The sequence below is a fragment of the Mesoplodon bidens genome (genome assembly GCF_964165515.1).
Source record: "Mesoplodon bidens genome assembly, chromosome: 7".
NCBI classification, from domain to species: domain Eukaryota; kingdom Metazoa; phylum Chordata; class Mammalia; order Artiodactyla; family Ziphiidae; genus Mesoplodon; species Mesoplodon bidens.
Genome location: NC_138164.1, coordinates 44726578 through 44750252, shown reverse-complemented (window position 1 = coordinate 44750252; position 23675 = coordinate 44726578). Strand labels below are relative to the sequence as shown.

The 23675-nt window shown below is 37.7% G+C and overlaps 1 protein-coding gene across 1 annotated transcript in view; it reads left to right on the top strand.

Moving 5' to 3' along the window:
• The window catches only part of PRMT3 (protein arginine methyltransferase 3), a 151768-nt gene that overhangs the window by 36610 nt on the left and 91483 nt on the right, over window positions 1–23675 (top strand). The window contains exon 10 of the mRNA XM_081241082.1: window positions 17906–18005. Coding sequence (XP_081097208.1) covers window positions 17906–18005 — 100 coding nt within the window. The remainder of the gene's footprint in view (window positions 1–17905; window positions 18006–23675) is intronic.

Below are 23675 nucleotides of genomic sequence, written 5' to 3'. Positions count from 1 at the left end.
AATGGGAGAGGCCCCAGCAGTGAGAGGCCTGCGTACCGCAAAAAAAAAAAAAAAGAATAAAAGAAAATTAGAAAAATAAAAGATTGATTAGAAAAAATAAAAATATAAACGAACCAACAAGGTAAAACAGGACCCCAGTCTAAAAGAGGAAAAAAGAAAAAAAAAGAAAAAAAAAGCCTTGGCTCTGGGGGCGGAGTTTAGGCAGGGGGGAATTTTGGCAGGGGCAGGTTTTAGGTTGGGGCAGTACCTAGGTGGGTGGGGGGTTACGTTTCAGCATGGGGCAGGGCCTAGCCTTAGGATCCCGCAACCAGAAAAGGCCTAGGGAGCAGGGCCTAGGCAGGCGACGTTCACGCGTGGGGCGGGGCCTCTGCTTAGGACCTGCGTCAAGGGGAGAGGCAGCAGGTGGAAAGTGTGGGGTTCCAGAGTTTGGAGGTAGGGCCCTGGGTGAGGGTGTGTGGTTGAGATTTAGGCCCAGCACGGTTGGAGGGGTTCACAGAGGGGATCTCCGAGTGTAGAGGGTTAGGGCCCTGGGTGGGAGTGTAGGGGCGGGGCTTGGGCTCTGCCTGGCAGGAGGGAGGTTCCAAGGGCACAGGATTAGGCCTGGGAGCCCAGTAGGCTCCCTGGTGCCTAAGTGGACTGGGAGAGCGCTGGCTGTGTTCTCTTCCATGCCTCCCCACTCCCACTGTCTCCCCCAGGGTCTCCCTGGTCCCCGCTGGACCCCTGACCGTGTGTGTGTCCCACTGGGTGTAGGAATTCCTCTCCTCCCCCAGCCACCCCTCAGAGATGCCGGTCTGGGAGGTCCGGCTTTTACTCTTGCTCCCTCTTCCCTCCCTCCCACTCCCTCAGGACCCTCGTGGCTGGAGGGGCCCTAGGTGGGCAGAAGATCAGGCCTGGGATCTCAGCAGGCTCCAGGGGGCCCAAGTGGGCAGGGGAAAGCTGGCCACACTTCCTTTTGATCCTCTGCCCTCCCAGTGGTCCCCAATTTCCCCCTTCGGGCGTGGGATCCCTTCCCCTCCCCCAGCCGCCCCTCTCGCTACCAGTCCCATCCTGCCTCCACTTGTCCTCCCCCTTCACTCCCCCCCATAGCTCCCGTCCTACCCAGTCGCTGGGGGTTCCTTCCATCCCCTTAGGTGTCCATGGTGCCCCACTGGTGCCTGGTAGGTGCCCTGGTTGTCAGAGACGTGAATTCCATGTCCTCCTAGTACGCCATCTTGACTCCACCCCCTGCCTTTTTTATATTGTGAAAAGATAGCTATTTCCATAATGTTCTCAGCATCTCTCCTTTGTTTTCCATTCAAATATTTGAAATTTATACTGTGGGGTGATATAACCTCTGTTCTTCTGTTTGTGAATGTCCCTGTAGAAGAATATTCAGGAAACAGTTTATGTTAATATCCCCAGCATTTACTGGCCCACTATTCTACCAGTTGAGGAGACAGAATAGCATACTTCTCTCAGCATCTAGAACCATATGACTCGATTTCTAATTTTGGCTTTTTGACTATTTAGCTTTATGAAAATGGGCGAATTGCTTAACTTCTTTAACCCTGATCTCTTCATTTATAAGATGGGGTTGATGGAAGTATCTATCTCACAAGATTATTATAAGGATTGAATCCATTTATGGTGCTTTACAAAGTGGCTGACATGTAACTGCTTACTAAATGTTAGTAGTTACAATAATATTAGGTGATAATTGTAGTGGTATGTTTGCCTTGGCACCAGTGCCTCCAATAATACTTTACATTTGGTTGGTTATGTTTCTAAAATGATCATTTCTTGCAGCTATCCCAGCAACATATGATGACTCTCTTTTTTGTATTCTTTCTGTTTCACAGTCTATTCTCTTACACCATAAAGCTTCAAGCATTAGCCAGCTGTATTCCGTATTCACTCTCCTCCCTTGAAATCTACTCTAAGCTTCTCTTGTACTTGTCTGTTATTGCACTGGAGTTTTCTAGAACTATCATCAGTCAGTGAAAGCAACTCTTCTGATTAGCAGGCTGTGATTGTCTTTAGCAATTCTGAGGCTTCTTTCTCTGTCAGGAATCTATGCACAGCAGGCTTTCTCTAAAACTCCATAAGCTTACATCTGAAAAAAGTACTTTAAATTCTAAAAGATGGATACTTTTAAAATACATGTTTCATTATTCTTTTAGATATATTCGACTTACAATCCTTGAATTGTGTTCAAAATAATGATAAAATAATTTTTATTTCTTTTCTTTGTTTAAAAAAGAGATCTAACATTTCTAAAGAAATGAGTGTAGAATGGAGTAAGTTTTGGCTTTAATGTAAACTGATATATATATATTAGGGCTTATATACATATATAAATTATTTGTATATAAATTGGGACTTAATAAGAAAGGCAAGCTTGCAGTTCTGAGGTTGTAGCATGAATAAAGTAGAATATGGATTTTTAAAGATGTTATATTAACAGGGGCAAATAGAACTCAAAGTGATATATGGAAGGAATGAGAAGTTGTTTCTCTTTCTAGCTGTCACATTCCAGTGAATGATCATTCCAGAAACATAAACTTACCTAAGGACCGCAAAGCTATTCAGTTGCCAGACAGTTGTATCCAGTGTTCACCCTCAGGAAGCAGAGGTAGCTTCTGGCAATATTTTTACCATTACTCTGGCTGCCTTTGGTTTCTCATTGACTCCGCTGTGGAATAGCTCGTTATTCAGACTTTTGGATGTTACTGCAGAGGAGTTTTAATGAGAAGATTGATCTGTCATATAGCTACAATGCAGTGCTTTCAATCTCAGTATGACATTAAAGATGCAGTCTTTTATGTTGCCTGTGTCTAGAATACTGTTAAAAATGAAACATTAAGAAAAGCCTAGATCTGTTGTCATATTTATGTAAATGTCCTTCTCTGAATTCTAGGATAGGAGCTTTATCTTCTTAATACTTTTATCCCTATAACACCTGGCAAAGTGTCTTATACCTGGTAGATACTTAGTGAAAGGTTTTTGAGAAGAATAAAGTAACTTAATGAATTTAAAGATAGTGGTGGTATATATAATATTTGGAACAAGATCACAGAATACACCAGGATAAATCCTTGAAGTAAAGGATGTTTCTTCATATTTGTTTATAAATATAATAGAAATAATAGAAGAGCAAGTTAAAGTTGAAGGGAACTTTGAACCACTGATGAAGCTAAAATGGTAAAAAAAAAAAAAAATTTGCTGCTCAGGAGTCTTCTAATGAAGGTAATGAAGGTGATCAAGACGCCTTACATGGAAACTAAATTCAGTTTTTCTTGTGTCCCACCATCCCCTTAATTTTGTGTCAACTCAGTGGTCCTGTCTTGGGGGTCCCGTGACTACCCACTAGTTCAGTGGTTCACTGGAAGAACTCACATGACTCAATATAAAGTTGTGTTCACAGCTAAAATTTATTACAGCAAAGGATATAGTCCAGGGACAGCAAGAAACAGATATTCATAGGTAAGGAGATCATGTACAGGCTTCCACAAAATCCTTTCTTCTCTGCAAGAGTCACACAAGATGTACTTTTCCTTCTAGCTGTGAACCTCAGAGACTCTTATGAGATGTCTCTACCCAAGGAAGTTTGCTTGAGTCTTAGAGTCTATAGTTCTCAAAGGGAACTGGTCATGTAGGCACATACCTGTTGTGTGACCAGCCATTGTACAAACCCATGTCAGATACCAGGTACATATCAGTAATCTTCATGTTTACTTTAAACACGCCGTCCTCCTGATTTGTCTTGGTCCACAGCTTCACGTGTATAGAATAGCATTATTAACCAGAAACTACATGAATGTTGAGGAGTTTTGTTCTTAGGGTTTGATGAAGAGTTATTGCCATGGTTACAGAGATAAATAAGAACTGAGAGAACAGACCTGCATTAACTCTTCTCACAGGTCAAAGTGGAAACCTGGGACTCAAACTTGACATTTCCTTCATCAGCAAACTTGCTGGAGATAGAATCCTCTTGAAAAGCCTTACTGTTTCTCAAATCCATCCCTTGTCTACAGTTGATGTTTCTTTTATATTTATTTATTTATTTTTATTTATTTTTGGCTGCGTTGGGCCTTTGTTTCTGCACTCGGGCTTTCTCTAGTTGCAGCAAGCAGGAGCTACTCTTTGTTGTGGTGGGCGTGCTTCTCGTTGCGGTGGCTTCTCTTGTTTTGGAGCACGGGCTCTAGGCACACAGGCTTCAGTAGTTGTGGCACGAGGGCTTGGTAGTTGTGGCTCACAGGCTCTAGAGCACAGGCTCAGTAGTTTTGGCACACGGGCTTAGTTGCTCTGTGGCATGTGGGATCTTCCCGGACCAGGGTTCGAACCTGTGTCCCCTGCATTGGCAGGCGGATTATTAACCACTGAGCCACCAGCGAAGTCCCTCGTTGATGTTTCTTAAATACATGCCTTAATTCACATTCTTGTATTGCGTATATACTCACATGAATTAACACATCTGCATAAGTAGCTCAGTTATTTGTATTCAGTTATTTGGTTTTCTGTCATATACTCTCTTAGTGCAGCCAGATTGACTTTCCTACCAATTCTCTTCCCCTTTAAACAAATAAAGGAAGAAAGGGATAAAAAGTTGCTTTTGTGTTGGGAAGACATGAGAGAATAAAGGAGAAACTAAAAATTACCTCTGATCCTGGTATGAGATCTCACTATCAATATTTTGGTAAGGCTTTTTAAAGACTTAGGTTACAGGAGATGAAATACATGGAGATGTAAGCTTTACTAAAAATATCAGCTCCCTAAGGTTAGACAGGGATTTTTCTCCATTTCATTCATGGATGTGCCCCAACCACCTGGGAGGGTACCAGGCACACAAGTAGGTATTCAGTGTACATACTTACTCAGTGAATGAATGAATGAATGAATGTATTTTCAAGACCCAGGGTATCAAACATTCAAAGCCAGATAAATCGTCAACACAAAAGACTGAAAACCTATTGTCTCTGCTTGAATCCAGGTTATTCTTTCTTCGTTTTTTTTCATTGTGTTAGAAGCTAAGCTATTGCTAATTTTAAATAATAAATGTCCTCAGTGTTAATAATTCCACAGTCCTGTAAACACAAATGGTACATTTGGGAGTGAGGCAGCTCATGGAATAGCTTTGTTCTGATTGCAGGTCTGGCCCCTGCATTGAAATTATCTGCCTGGTAGTACTTGTTGTTTATGAGATGTCCTTACATCTTTCCCCTATCTCAAATAGTTAAGGATTCCTTTTTTTTTTTACATTTATGAATGGAGGACTAGATTATTTCATAAAGGTAATTGGTATGGGTTTTCTCTCATCTCCCTGAGAAGAAGGGAGGGAGATCTGTTCTGGGCACCACTTTTCCTATGATTTTTCAGTTCCTTTGTCACTTCCACTTTGTATACCTCTTGACATCAGGGATTTGTGTTGTGAAAAATGGCTCCCACCTCCACTAAAGTCTTCTCTGATGTGTGCACTGAGCACTGGATCCTTCTTCACAGGTTTACCAAAATGATTTGAGTCTCCTTTTTTTCCCCACTGAATTTATCAGAATCTCTGGTTGTTTGATATCACCTTCTAAAATCTCCATGAGTTTATAAATTTATTACATTTTGTATTACTTTATTGTCATTTCAGCATGCTTGGGGAACAAGAGAGAAATATGTATGCTTGGGTGCCATAGCTAACTGAAAGCAAAGTAATATTATACCTTGTATATTTTTATATCAGGGTATTCCCTCCCTGTCCCCCTGCCCCATACGCATTTTGAAAAAATAGTTGTTATCACCCATGTATTCTTCTAGGTAAACTTTATAATAATTTTGTCACCAGCTTTAAATGCCATTTAGTTGATAAGGTGTTCATTGTATGAACCCCTGTGGTACTTTATGCTGTTTGCACGTCTATCTCCCTGCTAGACCATGTTCTTTCTTAGAACCTAGACTATGTCTTTTATCAAAATCACATTGGGCAGAGGTACATTACAAATTTGATCCTATATTTCTCATTCTAAAAATCCTGAAATGGCTCCTCATTATCTCTAAATAAAATCTGGACTCCTTTGCATTCCCTGTAACTACTTCCCAACTGTGTCACTACATACTACCTCTTGTTGCTCTAATCATACTAAACTATTTATAGCTCTTCAAACTTGAAATTTCTCTTCCATACACACATGCACACACACACATAACCACAGGCAGTTTGTGCACACAGAGATGAGGCACCCTTCTTTACCCCCATGCTCGCATACATCTTTGTGGATGCTCTGTTTTTTCCTGACTAAGCTCAAATGTCACTCACTTAGTTAAGGGCTTATTATATTAGCTCCTATGGACCCTGTGTTCTTTACTGCTCTGAATCCCTTAGACCATGTTCTTAAGTGCACAGGCCATGTCTTTTATCTCTGTATGCCCAGTATCAGATAATTAATCATGATGATGTCCCTGTATCATGAGATAAAACTTAAATTGCTACTTTTAAGATAGGAAATAATATAGGATAGTGATTGTTGTTCTAACAAAATGTTCACTTAGAAAAATAATTTGTGTTTATTGGATTAGTTAAGAGACTTACTTAGCATATTCTTTTTATTATGGTGTTGTATTTCTATAGATTAAATATATGCTAGTTTTTGAGCAGGTGCTTCCAGAGATAGAATTCATTTTGAATGCTTTTATGCTAACGTAAGGTTTAGGGATTGGACACTTGAGAAAAGAAAAATAAGTAAAATCTATAGTTTCTTTCATGAGTGGTAAATCAGGTGGTGATTAAGATGAGCAGTCTCATAAAAGGGGTTATCTACATGAATGATATCTGTGTTGTGATGTTTTAATACAGAATTACTGGGAATTATGGCCTTTGTCTTTTTTTCTGTATTCCCTGAAATCTTAATCTTTCCAGTTATATTTATATTTGAACAAGTAATTACTGAGGCAAATAGGATTATGACTTGTAGCAGACAATAAACAGCCTGAGCAGATGGCCTTTTACAGGATACACCTTGTTTCGCATGAGCATTCTGAAGATATTTCTACGGCAGTGGGAACATTTTGCTCTTTTTAGAAGATTGCTTTCTGTTTCCTTTGAAGTGTTTGTAATTGTGAAAGCCCAATTAAATATTTCAGTAAGTAGTAAGCAACTGCAGCAATTTTTTCATAGAGAATTTTATTAAGTACCTCTTTGAAAAAACTCAGATGGGATATAAACATCCTTTCTTTTTTACCTTTGTGTGAGATATACATATTAAAAAGTGCATAACACATAAATTATATGTTCTAATATGCATATGTATAGATAAATAATAGGAAAGAGAACATTTCCAGCACTTTAGAATTCCTCCCACCTCCTTTTGCCCTTTTTCAGTCAGATGCTCTCCCTGCTTGATTGAGGTAAGTACCATACTGACTTTGGTGGTAATCACTTCCTTTATATTGCTTTATATTTTAACCACTTAAATGGACATAGTTTAGTTTACTCAATTTTGACCTTTAGATAAATGAAATCATATATTATGCATTCTTTTTGTCTAGCTTGTTTTGCTCAACGTTATTTTTAGTGTTCATTCATGTTTATTGTTATATAGAATGCCGTTGATTAATATATCCCAATTTATCTGTTCTGTTCTTGATGGGAATTTTTGTGTTCCAGTTTAGGTCTGTTAAGAACGATTTTGTTATGAACTTTTTGTACATGTGCCTGGTACACACATCTGTGGGGTATATATTTACATATAAAATTGCAGGCTTTAGGGTATACATATCTTCAGATTTTCTCAGTATTGCCAGGCTATTTTCCAGAGTGGTTATACCAATTTATACTTCTACCAATAGTATATAACAGTTCTGGTTGGTATTGCCAACCTTTAAGAATTTTTTCCAGTTGGTTGTATAGCAGTATCTCATTGCAATTTAAATTTGCATTTCTGTGATTGTCAGTGAGGCTGAGCATCTTTTCATGTGATTACTGGACATTTGGATTTCCTTTTCTGTGAAATATCTGTTTATGTCTTTTGTTCAGGTTTCCATTGAGTTTGGCCTTTTTATTATTTGTAGGCAATCTTTAAATTTTTTTTTATTTGAGCTGTTTATAGGTTTTATGTAATTAAAAAGTTCTCATTCTTGCTTGCTATTTCACTCTCTTCATAGTGTCTTTGATGTACTGAAATTCTCAATTTTCATGAGCATCATTCATGTTTATGGTTGCCACTATATGTAAGTTGGGTAAGAAGTCTTATGGAGGTGTTTTCCTATATTCTCTTATAAATTTTATAGTTGTGTTTTTTACATTTAGGTTTGTAATCTACCAGGCATTGTTTTTTGTATATGGTATGAGGTAGTGATCCAGCTTTTTATTATTACTATTATTATTATTATTATTATTTGTAATCTGTTTAAATGACCTAGTTGTCCCAGTCTCACTTAGTGCAGAGACCATTCTTTCCTCTCTACTTTGCACTGTCATATTTGTTGGGAATCAAGCATCCATATATGAGGCCAGTATAACCTTTATACCAAAACTCTCCTAAGGCAGTAGAGCAGAAAATTACAGGTCACTCATTTGTGAACATATGTGCAGACATCCTGTTCAAAATATTAGAAAATTAATTGAGCAATATATTGGAAGGTAATAAAGTTTATCCCAGGAGTACAAGTTTGGTTAAATTTGAGAAAATCAACCAGAAAAATCTTTTGAGATACCTCAGGAAAAAAAGTTTGATAAAATTCCATCCTTCAACGTATCTATATATTAGAACTCTTAGCAAACTAGAACTAGAATGTTATATTGTAACATGGTACAGTGTATCTACAAAAACCAAAATTACAGCCTAGAACTTGATGAAGCTTTGAAAGCATTCACTTTAAGTTCAGGAACAGGACAGGGATACTTGCCATCACCTTTTCTATTCAACACTGTAAAGGAGATCCTAGACAGTGGAGCAAGGCAATAAAAAGAAGGGTATAAGAATTGGAAATGAAGGAACAAGACTGTTCTTGTTCCCTAGTAATATGTTTGTGAATATTGGTATCAGAAATAAGCTATAAATAAGTTATTACAATAATAAAGTATCAAGGTGCTGAATACTTTCATTTTTTTTATTTGACATATAGCTGATTTACAATGTTGTGTTAGTTTCTGGTGTACAGCAAAGTGATTAAGTTATACATATATACTTTTTCATCTTCTTCTCTATTATCATTTATTAAAAGATACTGAATATAGTTCCGTGTGCTATACAGTAGGACCTTGTTGTTTATCTGTCTTAATATATAGCAGTTTGTATCTGCTAATCCCAAACTCCTAATTTATCCCTGTCCTCTGTCCCTCTCTGCCTTTCCCCTTTGGTAACCATAAGTTTGTTCTCTATTTCTGTGCCTCTGTTTCTGTTTTGTATATACGTTCATTTTTATTACTTTTTAGATTCCACATATGAATGATATCATACAGTATTTATCTTTCTCTGTCTGACTTATTTCACTAAGCATAATATTCTCTAGGTCCATCCATGTTGCTGCAGGTGGCAATATTTCTTTTTAATGGCTGAGTAGTATTCCACTGTGTGTGCGTGTGTGTGTGTATGTGTGTGTGTGTCTGTGTATCATATCTTCTTAATCCAGTCATCTGTTGCTGAGCACTTGGGTTGCTTCCATTTCTTAGCTATTGTATATGGTGCTGCTATGAGCATTGTGGTGAATGTATCTTTTTGAATTAGTGTTTCTGTTTTTTCTGGATATATACCCAGGAATGGAATTGCTGAATCATGTGGTATTTCTGTTTTTAGTTTTTTAAGGAACCTCCATACTGTTTTCCATACTACCTGCACCAATTTACATTCCCACTAGCAGTGTAGGAGAGTTCCCTTTTCTCCACATCCTCTGCAGCATTTATTATTTATAGACTTTTTAATGATGGCCATTCTGACTGGTGTAAGGTGGTACCTCATTGTAGTTTTGATTTGCATTTCTCTAATAACTAGTGATGTTGAGCATCTTTTCATGTGCCTATTGACCATCTGTATGTCTTCTTTGGAGAAATGTATACTTAGGTCTTCTGCCCATTTTTTCATCGAGATGTTTGTATTTTTGTTATTGAGTATTATGAGCTGTTTGTATATTTTGGAAATTAAGCCCTTGTCAGTTGCATCATTTGCAAATATTTTCTCCCAGTCTGTAGGTTGTCTTTTTGTTTTGTTCTGTTTATGGTTTCCTTTGCTGTACAAAGTTTGGTTAGGTCCCATTTGTTTATTTTTGCTTTAATTTTTATTGCCCTGGGAGACTGACCTAAGAAAATATTGTTACAATTTATGTCAGAGACTGTTTTGCCTATGTTCTCTTCTAGGAGTTTTACGGTGTCATGTCTTATATTTGAGTCTTTAAGCCATTTTGAGTTTATTTTTGTGTACGGTGTGAGGGGTTTACATGCGGCTGTCCAGCTTTCCCAACACCACTTGCAGAAGAGACTGTCTTTTCTCTACTGTATATTCTTGCCTCCTAGGTCTAAGATTAATTGACTGTAGGTGGTGGGTTTATTTTCGGGCTCTCTTTTCTGTTCCATTGATCCATATGTCTGTTTTTGTGCCAATACCATGCTCTTTTTTTTTTTTTTTTTTTTTGCGGTACACAGGCCTCTCACTGCTGTGACCTCTCCTGTTGTGGAGCACAGGCTCTGGACATGCAGGCTCAGTGGCTGTGGCTCACGGGCCTGGCCACTCCATGGCATGTAGGATCTTCCTGGACTGCGGCACGAACCCGTGTTTCCTGCATCGGCAGGTGGACCCTCAACCACTGCGCCACCAGGGAAGCCCCATGCCATGCTCTTTTGATTACTGTAGCTTTATAGTATTGTCTGAACTTTGGGAGGGTTATGCTTTCAGCTTTGTTCTTTTTCCTCAGGATTGCTTTGGCAATTCTGGGTTTTTTGTGCTTCCATATAAATTTTAGGATTATTTGTTCTAGTTCTGTGAAAAATGTCATAGCTAATTTGATAGGGATCAGATTCAATCTGTAGCTTACTTTGGGTAGTATGGCCATTTTAACAATATTAATTCTTCCAGTCCAAGAACATGGGATATCTATCCGTTTCTTTAAATCATCTTCAGTTTCCTTTACCAGTGTTTTATTGTTCTCAGTGTATAAGTCTTTCACCTCCTCGGTCAGGTTTATTCCTAAGTATTTTTTTTTAATGCAATTTTAAAAGGGATTTTTTTTTTACTTTCCTTTTTGATATTTCATTTTTAATGTAAAGAAATGCAACAAATTTCTGTATGTTAATCTTGTATCCTGCTACCTTGCTGAATTTGTTTATCAGTTCTAGTAGTTTTTGTGTGGAGGCTTTAGGTTTTTCTATATAAAGTATCATATCATCTTTTTTTTCTTTTACAACTTTATTGGAGTATAATTGCTTCACAATGGTGTGTTAGTTTCTGCTTTATAACAAAGTGAATCAGTTATACATATACATCTGTTCCCATATCCCTTCCCTCTTGCGTCTCCTGCATGTAATGACAGCTTTATCTCTTCCCTTCCAACTTGGATACCTTTTATTTCTTTTTCTTGTCTGATTGCTGTGGCTAGGACTTGCAATACTATGTTGAATAGAAGTGGTGAGAGTGGTCATTCTTGTCTTCTTCCTAAATTTAGTGAGAAGGCTTTCAGCTTTTCACCATTTGGTTTGTTGAAAATTTTTGCATGTATATTCATCAAAGATATTGGCCTCTACTATATATGTGTGTGTGTGTATTTTCTTTTGTTTTTTGTAGTGTCTTTGTCTGGTTTTGGTATCAGTGTGATGATGGTGGCTTCATAGAATGACTTTGGAAGTGTTCCCTCCTCTTCAGTCTTTTGGAATAGTTTGAGAAGGATCGGTATAAGTTCTTCTTTGTATGTTTGGTAAAGCTCCTCAGTGAAGCCATGTGGTCCTGGACTTTGCAGGGAGTTTTTTTTATTACAGATTCTATTTCACTTATAGTGATTGTTCTGTTCAAATTATCTGTTTCTTCTTGATTCAGTTTTGGTGGGCTGTATGTTTCTAGAAACATGTCCATTCCAAGTTGTCCAATTTATTGGCATATAATTGTTCATAGTACTGAATATGTAATTAGTATATAAAAATCAATTGTATTTCTGTAAAGAACATGAAACAGACACTGAAAATTAAAGTATATCAAAGTGTATTGTTGATATTTCTAACCTCCTTCCAGAAAATGCAAGGACGTTAAGTCACTTTTAATGGAAAATTCATCCAAGGGATGAATCCCCCAATAGATGCTGTGCATGAACTACCAGTCAGCTGTTTTAACAGCTTCTTCCCCATTTTACCCTCTGACATTGGTCAGTATTTCCTTGCCATGTATTTCTCTGGTATCTTTAATCTTACAACATTTTCTACGATGATTTCTTCAAAGAAAAAACCTGTGAAGACCCTAATGACTACCAGAATTTGAACCATTCTCTACAAAACTCATTAATAACTCAGTAGAAATGTTACTAATTTCTCTTTTTCACATCATATTTCGAAAGCTATCTATACTCCCTTCTCAGTGAGCTGGTTTTTGTTTCCTCCTTCTGTCTTTTCCCCTGTTGATGCCCCCATTCTTTTGTATGTCAGAAACATCATGCAGACCTATTCTTGGTAACTGAACAAAGTAATCAGATACTGCCTCCTGAATATTCTCTTGGCTTCCCAATAACAAGATTACATAAAGTGCTCAAGAAGGAGGAGTTGCTGATTTCCACATCTGTTCTTATCTTTGCCAATAGCATTAAATTATATTGTTATCATAAAGCCAGTCTAAGTTGACTTGCATGCATAACATGCCTACTGTTTTAGAGAACTGTTCTACTTGAGGGTTGGGGTGACGACAGGGGATTACCTCTCCTGGGATAGATAAACTGCAGCCCTGGTCTTACTCACTGTAGTAGTTTAGTTGTTGTATCACCTGGAAGCATCTGTTCACAGCCTCTTAGGGATCTATCATCGACCCAAGTAATCCTTTCTACTCAGTTGTATGTAAAATAAGTGATAGTATCCTCCTGATTGTTTATCCATGCCAGTAATGATTTCACCAGCTTTTTCTGGGATGTCTCTCAAAAATGTCCTATCTCTTTCACAAAATATTCTCAGCACTCAGGAGTCCTCTGACCGTGTCCTCCTCCATTTGTATGGTCTTTGGGGTAACCCCAAGCTTTAAGTTCATTACTTTCTTAGTGGATACTTCATCTTCCCAGGCAGCCATATAAGCATAAGAAGGCCTTCCAGTGAGAGGACCAACTATTCTTCTGGTCCTTTCTCTTGCCATCATCTCTTCTCTAAAAAGACTGGCATTTTTTCAGAAATGCTAGTAACAGCCAGATAGTGTAATTTTTTTTACTATCTTCCTCTCTGCCTGCTGCTGCCTGTCAGGCCAGTAGCTACTTTCTCTGAATCTCAGTTTTGCCACTTCATACCAAGGATGAGTAGGCAACTATCCCAGGATTAGATCCTCCTCTTATTTTTCAGTCTCCTCCTTTTTCTGGCTAAAAAGTGCCTCAGCCTTTTTGATTCGTGGATCTGTATGAGAGTCCTCCTCACAGCACTACTCTGAGATAAAATATTTTCAAATCAGATACACAGAAACCTGATTACCCAGGATTAGCCAGGGAGATTATCCAGTATTAAGCTTTATTAATAATTTCAATAATACAGGCAATCAAGAGACTCAGAAAAAGCAGGGAGCAATCTGGTACATAGAGCAGGACTCCTTCCTGTGGAAGTTAATAACCTATGCACCTTACTTAGAGGCCTGTCTACTCTAGGCCAGAGTGTGCATGTCTAATACAGGGAAGGGAAGAATAAAGAAGTTGCTTTTCATGTCCCAGACTTCTTTCTGATTAGTCTGGACCTCTTAATTGCCCGTATTTTTGAAATTATTTGTGAAGCCTGACCCTGGGTAAAATATCTGGCTTATGTGAGTCAGATTTGACAGTCTGATCCTTTGTATTCACTCACCAAGATATGTCCATTCTCTTTTCTCATTACTTCCTATTGGGACATAGAAATGCTGTTTTGTTTACATATTGTCTGAGAGCTGATCCTAAAATTCGTATGGAAAACACAAATGACCTAGAATACCCAAAAGAATTTTAAAAGAAGAATAAAGTTAAAGGACATACACTGTCAGACTTCATGACTTGATGTAAAGCTATAAAAATCAAGAAACTGTTGTATTAGCATAAGGATATGCATCTAAATCTTGGGGCAGAATTGGAAGTTCAGAAATAAGTTTACACATTATGTTTAATTAATTTTTTTTTTTTTTTTTTTTTTTTTTTTTTCTTTTTGTGGTATGCGGGCCTCTCACTGTTGTGGCCTCTCCCGTTGCGGAGCACAGGCTCCGGACGCGCAGGCCCAGCGGCCACGGCTCACAGGCCCAGCCGCTCCGCGGCATATGGGATCCTCCCAGACCGGGGCACGAACCCGTATCCCCTGCATCGGCAGGCGGACTCTCAACCACTGCGCCACCAGGGAGGCCCTGTTTAATTAATTTTTGACAAAGATTCTGAAGTAATTCCATGGGTTGGTAATACTTTTTCTTCAACAAAGTTGAAACTATTACTTGTGGTAGTTTTTCCAGCAAAGTTTTTTCGTTATATATGAAAAAAATGATCATGATGCTATATATTGGAAAAAATAACTTAAAACAGAAACTGAAAAAAATTTAGATGAAAACATAGGTGAAAATATTTGATGTAGGCAAAGATTTCTTAGATATGTCACCAAAATCATGAACCACAAAAGAAAAATATGATAAATTGGTTTTTATCAAAATTAAAAACTTTAGCTCTTCAAACATATCATTAAAAAAATGAAAAAGCCACAGGATGGAAGAAAATATTCACTATACTTAAATCCATCAGGGTTTTTATCCAGAAGATGTAAAGAACTCTTAAAATTCAATAATAGGAATACAACTGAGGGGGCTTCCCTGGTGGTGCAGTGGTTGAGAGGCCGCCTGCCAATGCAGGGGACACAGGTTCGTGCCCCGGTCTGGGAAGATCCCACATGCCGTGGAGCGGCTGGGCCCGTGAGCCGTAGGCCGCTGAGTCTGCACGTCTGGAGCCTGTGCTCCGCAACGGGAGAGGCCACAACAGTGAGAGGCCTGCGTACCACAAAAAAAAAAAAAAAAGCAAATTGAAGAATACAACTGAGCCAATTTTTTAAATGGGCAAAAAATTTGAACAAAAGATGATAGGGGAATATGGCCAGTAAGCATATGGAAAAAATACTTGGTCATTAGGAAAATGCAACTTTTAACCATGATGAGATCTTAACACACAGTTAAAATTTAAAAGATCAGCAATCCTAAGATGACTAGGTTGTGAAGCTATAGAGAAAACCATAATTCAAAAAGACACATACACCCCAGTGTTCATTGCAGCAGTATTTACAATAGCCAGGTCATGGAAGCAACCTAAATGCCCATCGACAGACAAATGGATAAAGAAGATGTGGTACATATATACAGTGGAATATTACTCAGCCATAAAAAGGAACGAAATTGGGTCATTTGTAGATATGTGGATGGATCTAGAGACTGTCATACAGAGTGAAGTAAGTCAGAAAGAGAAAAACAGATATCGTATATTAACGCATATATGTGGAACCTAGAAAAATGGTATAGATGAACCTGTTTGCAGGGCAGAAATTGAGACACAGATGTAGAGAACAAACGTATGGACACCAAGGGGGGAAAGCAGTGGGGGGGTGGGGGGGTGCTGAATTGGGCAATTGAGATTGACATGTACACACTGATGTGTATAAAATTGATGACTAATAAGAACCTGCTGTATAAAAAAATAAATAAAATTAAATTTAAAAAAAGGAATGCTCAGGGGCCTCCCTGGTGGCGCAGTGGTTGAGAGTCCGCCTGCCGATGCAGGGGATACGGGTTCGTGCCCCGGTCTGGGAGGATCCCATATGCCGCGGAGCGGCTGGGCCCGTGAGCCATGGCCGCTGGGCCTGCGCATCCGGAGCCTGTGCTCCGCAACGGGAGAGGCCACAACAGTGAGAGGCCCGCATACCGCAAAAAGAAAAAAAAAAAAAAAGGAATGCTCATATATTGCTTGTGGGAATGTAAAATTGTATATGAACTTTGTAAAACAAAATCGCAGTTTCCTAAAAAGTTCTGTCACTTCCATTTAACAGAGCAATTCTTGTACATAAATGTTAATAGCAGCTTTATTCATTATAGTACAAAGCTGGAATAATCCAGAATTCCATCCCCAGGTGTGTGGGTGAACAAAAGTGTTTTATTCATACAGTGGGATACTACTCAACAATACCTAGGAATGGAACTACTGATATACAGAAACATATGCATGAATCTAAAAAGTATGCTTTTTGAAAGAAACCAGACACAAAGGGGTACACTCAGTATGATTCCATTTATGTAAAACTCTACAAAATACAAACTTTAAAAAAATAATATATTTATTTATTTATTTATTTATGGCTGCCTTGGGTCTTCGTTGCAGTGCACGGGCTTTCTCTAGTTGCGGCGAGCAGGGGCTACTCTTCGTTGCAGTGCATGGGCTTCTCACTGAGGTGGCTTCTCTTGTTGTGGAGCACGGGCTCTAGGCACGCGGGCTTCAGTAGTTGTGGCTCATGGGCTCAGTAGTTGTGGCTTGCGGGCTCTAGAGCTCAGTCTCAGTAGTCGTGGTACACAGACTTAGTTGCTCCACAGCATGTGGGATCTTCCCAGACCGGGGCTCAAACCCATGTCCCCTGCATTGGCAGGCAGATTCTTAACCACTGCGCCACCAGGGAAGTCCCCAAAATACAAATTTTAATATGTAGTAAAAGAAAGAAGTCAGTGCTTGCCTGTGGATGGGAGGATTTTCTGGAAAGAGTACTAATGAATCTTCGTAAGAAAATAGAAATGTCTATATATTGATAATGATGGTGGTGGTCACCCAAGTATATCTGTTTTTTTTAAATTCAACAAAATTTACCCTTAAAATGCATTTAATCTTATGTATATAATACCTCAGTGAAATTTGGGGGGAAAATCCCTCCTTTGTTAGCAGAAGAAATCCTTTATAATTCAGATGTACATCCTTTGAAGGTTGTGAATTTATTTAATTAGATACAAGCTTAGTAGTTTGCTTTTAGCTTTTTGGAATTATCTCTTTAACTCTGTGTTGTTTATTTGAAATTGCAAAAGGAGGGGGTGAAAAATATGTGCTAATCTTGTGATCAAGCATGTAAAAATATCTAATGAATGGTATTAGACAAGGTTAAATTATTTATGATGGGAGGAGAATTTCAAGTTTTACGCAGCATACAGTATTTTGTTATTCATGATAATACGTTACCATTATATAGGGCTTGAGGATGTGTACGTAGCTTTCACAGATACTTCATCCTCATAATAGACTGTGAAGTAGTTAGGGAAGGTATCATCTTTCTGTTTTACACATGAACACACAGGCTCAGTGAGATTGTTACATAATTTGGTGAAGATCACTTAGCTGACAAGTGCTAGAGGACCTGGAAATCAGTGTAAGGGCTTCTGGCCCTAACTGTCTCTCCACTGTGACACACTACTTCCCTTTAAAACATACTTTTGTTGTCTGGTCTGTCTGTCTCCACCTCTCTCTTCAAAAAAAAAAAAAGACCCATTAACTTTATTGACATGTATTTTGAATAGAATTCGGGTTTCTTTTCATGCTGTAGTTTTAAATGGTGGTTTAGTTGTACTATTGTATTAACCAGAAACATTCTGGGGGGTTCATGATGCGACCAAAAAGCAATTACAGTGCCCAGAGAATAAATAAACCTTGAAAAAACATACCTTTGGGTAAAATGAACGGTTACCAAGAAATTATGTAATTTGACTAGATTTCAGAATCTGTTTAACATACTAATTTAATTCATTATGACAATTTTCAGACTAAATAAACTTGAAGATACCATTATGCTAATTAAAGGAAAAATCGAAGAAGTTCGTCTTCCTGTAGAAAAAGTGGATATTATTATATCCGAGTGGATGGTAAGTGTTTGCAGAGAAAACTACTTTTATTAATTTTTAAAAAAGGCAATGAATAAAGTAGCAGGTTTTCTGCATTTAATTATATTTGATAAGTGGCAGAATGCTGGCATTATTTTAAAAACAGCTACAGTCTTTTTATGGTAGTTCATTCTGAAATGGCACTTATTTACTGGCCATTTATAATTTTTTAAAAAAGAGTAAATTAGCCCTTTTGCTTTCAAAGTCATAATAAAGAATTATTATTTTTCTACTTTCTAGTTTTGTAGAGACCTAAATATGTTTTTCTAAAAGCCTACAAGGACTAGTTAAGGATTTCCTAAGACTGTTTATGTCAGAATAATGTGATGTTGCCACTGTTGTTGTCATACTTAATATACTATCTTTCTGATCTGTTAGGTCATGTAATCAGTGTCCTTTATCACATAAAATAGAATTTATTAGCATTATTAAGATAATAAAATTAAGGTACAATATATAGCTTTATAATTTCCTTTTGAAACCACAAATCAAGACTAGAGTATTTATTTTAAAGAGTAAAGAGTCTGTAAAGTAAAACTAATGGTATTGTCAACTGATTTAACTCACTGATATGCCACTTCAATTAAGACAAGTATATATTATTTCCAGATACACGAAGATTTTTTTTTAACCATTTGAAAGTTGTTAAGCTTTTTTTAAAAAAGTATTTGATAACATGTATTTTCCTTAAATGAATTTATCAAAACTCCTTGAAAAGAATGAGTTTTGCTTTACAATTTTCTATAAATTTTGAATAAACACAGAAAATAATAATTCTAGCAAAGTTGCACTGATTTCAGGGAGCTTTTGAAATGTTCAGTTTTAATGTAGTGGTTTTAATTTAGAGCCAGTGACACTCACTGTTGTTGGCAGTTACTCTTTTGCGTGTGAAACAGTGTGTTGATTTTTTCATGCTAGGCTTGGCTTTTAACAATTTTTGATCACAATATCATTATTATTCTTATGCCAAATAATTTGTATCAGCACCCTGATTTCCCTTATGAATTGAGTGAGAAGGAATGAATTTAGTTAGTATAATTAAAAATTCAGCATCTTTTTAAAGACTACAAAAAGGTGTTTTGGAGAAAGTACATTTGAGGCATCTGCTTGGCAACAACTTTAAGTAGTTTATACTAAATGTTGGCTGACATAATCCTCATTTCTCTAGGGGCCATTTTATTTTTCTTGGAAAATGCATCTTTAAAATTACCCCGAATTACACTAGAAGCAAACTAAAAGATAGACTTCACTAAACTTCCTGTCATGTCAGTTAACTAGCTGGGTAGTTCTTGCCCTGCCTAGCAGAATTATCCTTCTGGGTAGTGATGTTCTAGGAATTTTCATTTCAGAACTTGAAATGTGGTCTAGAAATATTAATATGCAATTGAAATCTTAGAGCCAGTTGGTATAACAATAAATGATAACTTAGCTAGGTTGAGTGAATTTATGAGATTGTTAGAATTATGATGTGAACTTTACTGGAAGGTATGCCTGGTCTTGGGCTTAATTTGCCCTCAGATCCATCTGACATCCTTCTTTCTTTAGTCTGATGGAGAAGGGCTACGGCTGCAGGTGGCTTTTTCTAGGCTCCTGTGGCAGCCGACTGCTATTGGGTTTGGGGAATCTAATGGGAAACACTAATGGGAGATATATGGAAGGGAGAAGACAGGGCATTTCTCTACTTCTCTTTTGTCTCTAGTGGTGTTGCTGACAGAAGCTGTTTCTTTTGTGGCTCCAATTCCCACTAGTCATAATTCCAGCATCCACTGTGCGACGCTAGCCCTGGGCTCTTGTAGCAGTGCTTTTTCATTTTGTTTCTCTAACTCTTGTAGTTAGACTCTAATTGATGTAAAGGACACCTTTCATTTTGGAGGATTAATCAGGCATGATCTCTGCCTTTATCGGGAAGGCAGTGTCACAGAAACAATACTGAGTTACTGGAACCTGAGATGAAAGGGGTCAGTTGTTTGGAACCAAGGTGCTTTCAGAAACCCTTCAGTAAGGGAAACAAATACGTGTGTCCAGGAAGTGGTAACTAAGAACTTTCTTTCTTCCTCTTCACAAAGGTATAACTTAAGAGTTTGCATTATCTTACTATCTGCCTTTCCTTGTAAGCATCAGTGAGGTTGGAGTCTAGCAGATTGTGTTAAACGTGTTCAGTGGAGCATTAGACACTGCAGTTTATGGCAGTTACCGAGTCATCTCTGTGGCTTGGCAGTATCATTCATAGTATCTTCTATAAGTAAGTCCCCTCCTAACTTTGGTACTTCTACTCAGATTTCTGAGCTGAGAAGCTGGAAAATTCTAATTACATAATTAAACAAGGAGAAGGTATGCTTCCTAAAATATATTCAAGATTTTTTCAGATATTCCTACTTTGGCTTAAACAATGGGCAAGTGGCAAATAACTGACTATTCTAAATTTATTTTAAAGCGACATTTTCACGAAGCAGCATTTAAAATTAAAATACCTTGCAGAGAATCCTCTGTCTTTGATTTTTTTTTTACATCAGTCAGGATGCAAAAATCTAGAATAATCCAAGTATAAGCTATAGCACAGACTTTTTTCTCTTTTTAAAAGTATTTTCAAAAAGGAAGGGCCAAAAAAAGAAAATATCCTACAGTATTGAACACAGATGTTTAATGGACGTGTAATCCAGTATAACAATGTAGGCATCATATATTGCATAGACGTACATCTGTTTTCTTCTACTGTGGTCCACTAACTGATCCATGGCTTAATCTAGATATGTTTTTTGTCTACAGTTCATGTCTACATGAACTTTGCTTTTATTTTGGAAGATGTTCTTAGATAAGAATGTAATTTTAAAAGCCAAATCATTGCTGTTAGCATGTCAATTTAATAAACTATCACTTGTCTCTTAGATTTATGCATTTCTGCATTTAGATTTGCATTTAATTTTACATTTTCATTTTTATTGAATGAAATTTCTATTTGATAAAATTGTTATAATTTAAATAAAAAGAGTTTAATTTCTATAGGATGTTAATTTTAATGCCTATGAGTATCTGTTCTCATTTTTTACATTTTACTGTACCAACAGAGCCATTCTTCATGACTTCCCATTTCTGATCACCTAATAAAACTGTTCAAAGTAAGCATCCCTAATTCTTGTCCTGTGAGCCAGTAAAGCCAGATTGACTCATCTGATGTTGCTGTTTTCCATCTAAGTTTTCAGCATGACCTCCTTACAAATAGATAGATAAGATCCTGGCATTGCATGATACAACTGCCAGAGGTGATTCTTTTTTTGTTTTGTTTTGTTTTTCGGTATGTGGCCTCTCACTGTTGTGGCCTCTCCCGTTGCGGAGCACAGGCTCTGGACGCGTAGGCTCAACGGCCATGGCTCACGGGCCCAGCCGCTCCACGGCATGTGGGATCTTCCGAGACCGGGGCACAAACCCGTGTCCCCTGCATCGGCAGGCGGACTCTCAACCACTGCGCCACCAGGGAAGCCCCAGAGGTGATTCTTGTTTGGACATGTTATTTTCTGTCATCAGGACCATCAGGAAAATTATACATTAGGTGAATTTACATTGTCATGATCACTTATAATATACATTCAGGTTGTCTAAAGTCCCTTGTAATTTTTCTGTCTAGGCTTGCTCTTCACAGAAGTGACCTAAAATTTTGTCACCTTTCCCATCCCGTTTTCACCATCAGAAGTGTGTCTGTATAGTGCATGCATGCACAGGCCCACACACACAATGATGGGGTATTCTTTGTTCATATTTAATATTCTTTATTGTTTGTAAATAGCTTTTCAGGATTTTATAGCTTTTATCACTTAGAAACATTACTTGTGATTTGGTTTATCAACAGTACAGAAACTGGGCCATGAAGCCTGTCATAGGTCACATTTTCAACTGGTGCGTGTTGAAATGTCTTTGTTGGTTTTAGTTTGGTCTGGCAGTGAAACCATGCCATTTCAGACAACTGCCACGAGGATTAGGTGGCCTTTCCCGATCTTTCTTGCCTTAAATGATATAATAATAATTATGTAAGTAGTTCAGTAAATTAGATAAGTTGAATTAATCTTAGAGTTAGGGAAAGTATAGGAGATTAATTAACAACACAAATTTTCAGTTGTACAGGTGTGTTTTTCCCTTTCCTGTCCATAGCAAGAAATATGCATATGACCTGAATTTAAGGATTTTTTAAAACTCTTCTATTTTTCCTCTTTTATATTTATTACTCTGAAGTTTTTAAGCAAAATAAAACTGTACATGTCTAGTATGTATTGTTTTGTCTACTTAAAAGTAGACATAATCTCTTAAGTCCAGTGATTCAAGATAAGGAAATGTAAGATATAACTTTCCCTCAACTCTATACCTCTTGCCATTTTTTTTCTTTTCTTATTTTTCTGTTGGTCCATCAGAGTAAAAGACATCTTTTTACTGCCAGATTTTTGGTATATTTTTTAAAATCAATAAATAATAATAATAGGGACTTCCCTGGCAGTCCAGTGGTAAAGAGTCCACCTTTCAATGCCGGGGACACAGGTTCGAACCCTGGTCAGGGAACTGAGATCCCACATGCCGCGGGGCAACTAAGCCCACGTGCCACAACTACTGAGCTCATGTGCCTCAACTACAGAGTCTGCGTGCCTCAAACTACAGAGCCCACATGCCCTGGAGCCCGCGTGCCACAACTACAGAACCCATGTGCCCTGGACCCTGCACGCGACAACTAGAGAAGAGAAAACCCGCATGCCACAATTAGAGAGAAGCCCGCACACCGCAACAAAAGATCCCACGTGCTGCAACTAAGACCCAGCACAGCCAAAAATAAAATAAAATAAATAACTAATAAATCTTTTAAAAAATAATAGTGAAAAATAACAAAGGTTAAAAAGCAAAAATACAGTGTTACGTAAAATTAACTGTAAAAAATTGTTTCCAAAAGAAAGCTGGAGTAGCAATTCTCATATCAGACAAAATAGACTTTAAAATAAAGACTATTAGAAGAGACAAAGAAGGACACTACATAATGATTAAGGGATTGATCCAAGAAGAAGATATAACAATTGTAAATATTTATGCACCCACCATAAGAACCTCAATACATAAGGCAAATACTAACAGCCATAAAACGGGAAATCGACAGTAACACATTCATAGTAGGGGACTTTAACACCCCACTTTCACCCATGGACAGATCATCCAAAATGAAAATAAATAAGGAAACACAAGCTTTAAGTGATACATTAAACAAGATGGACTTAATTGATATTTATAGGACATTCCATCCAAAAACAACAGAATACACATTTTTCTCAAGTGCTCATGGAACATTCTCCAGGATAGATCATATATTGGGTCACAAATCTAGCCTTGGTAAATTTAGGAAAATTGAAATCATATCAAGTATCTTTTCTGAGCACAATGCTATGAGACTAGATATCAGTTACAGGAAAAGACCTGTAAAAAACACAAACACATGGAGGGTAAACAATACACTACTTAATAACGAAGTGATCACTGAAGAAATCAAAGAGGAAATCAAAAAATACCTAGAAACAAATGACAGTGGAGACATGATGACCCAAAACCTATGGGATGCAGCAAAAGCAGTTCTAAGAGGGAAGTTTATAGCAATACAATCCTACCTTAAGAAACAGGAAACAACTC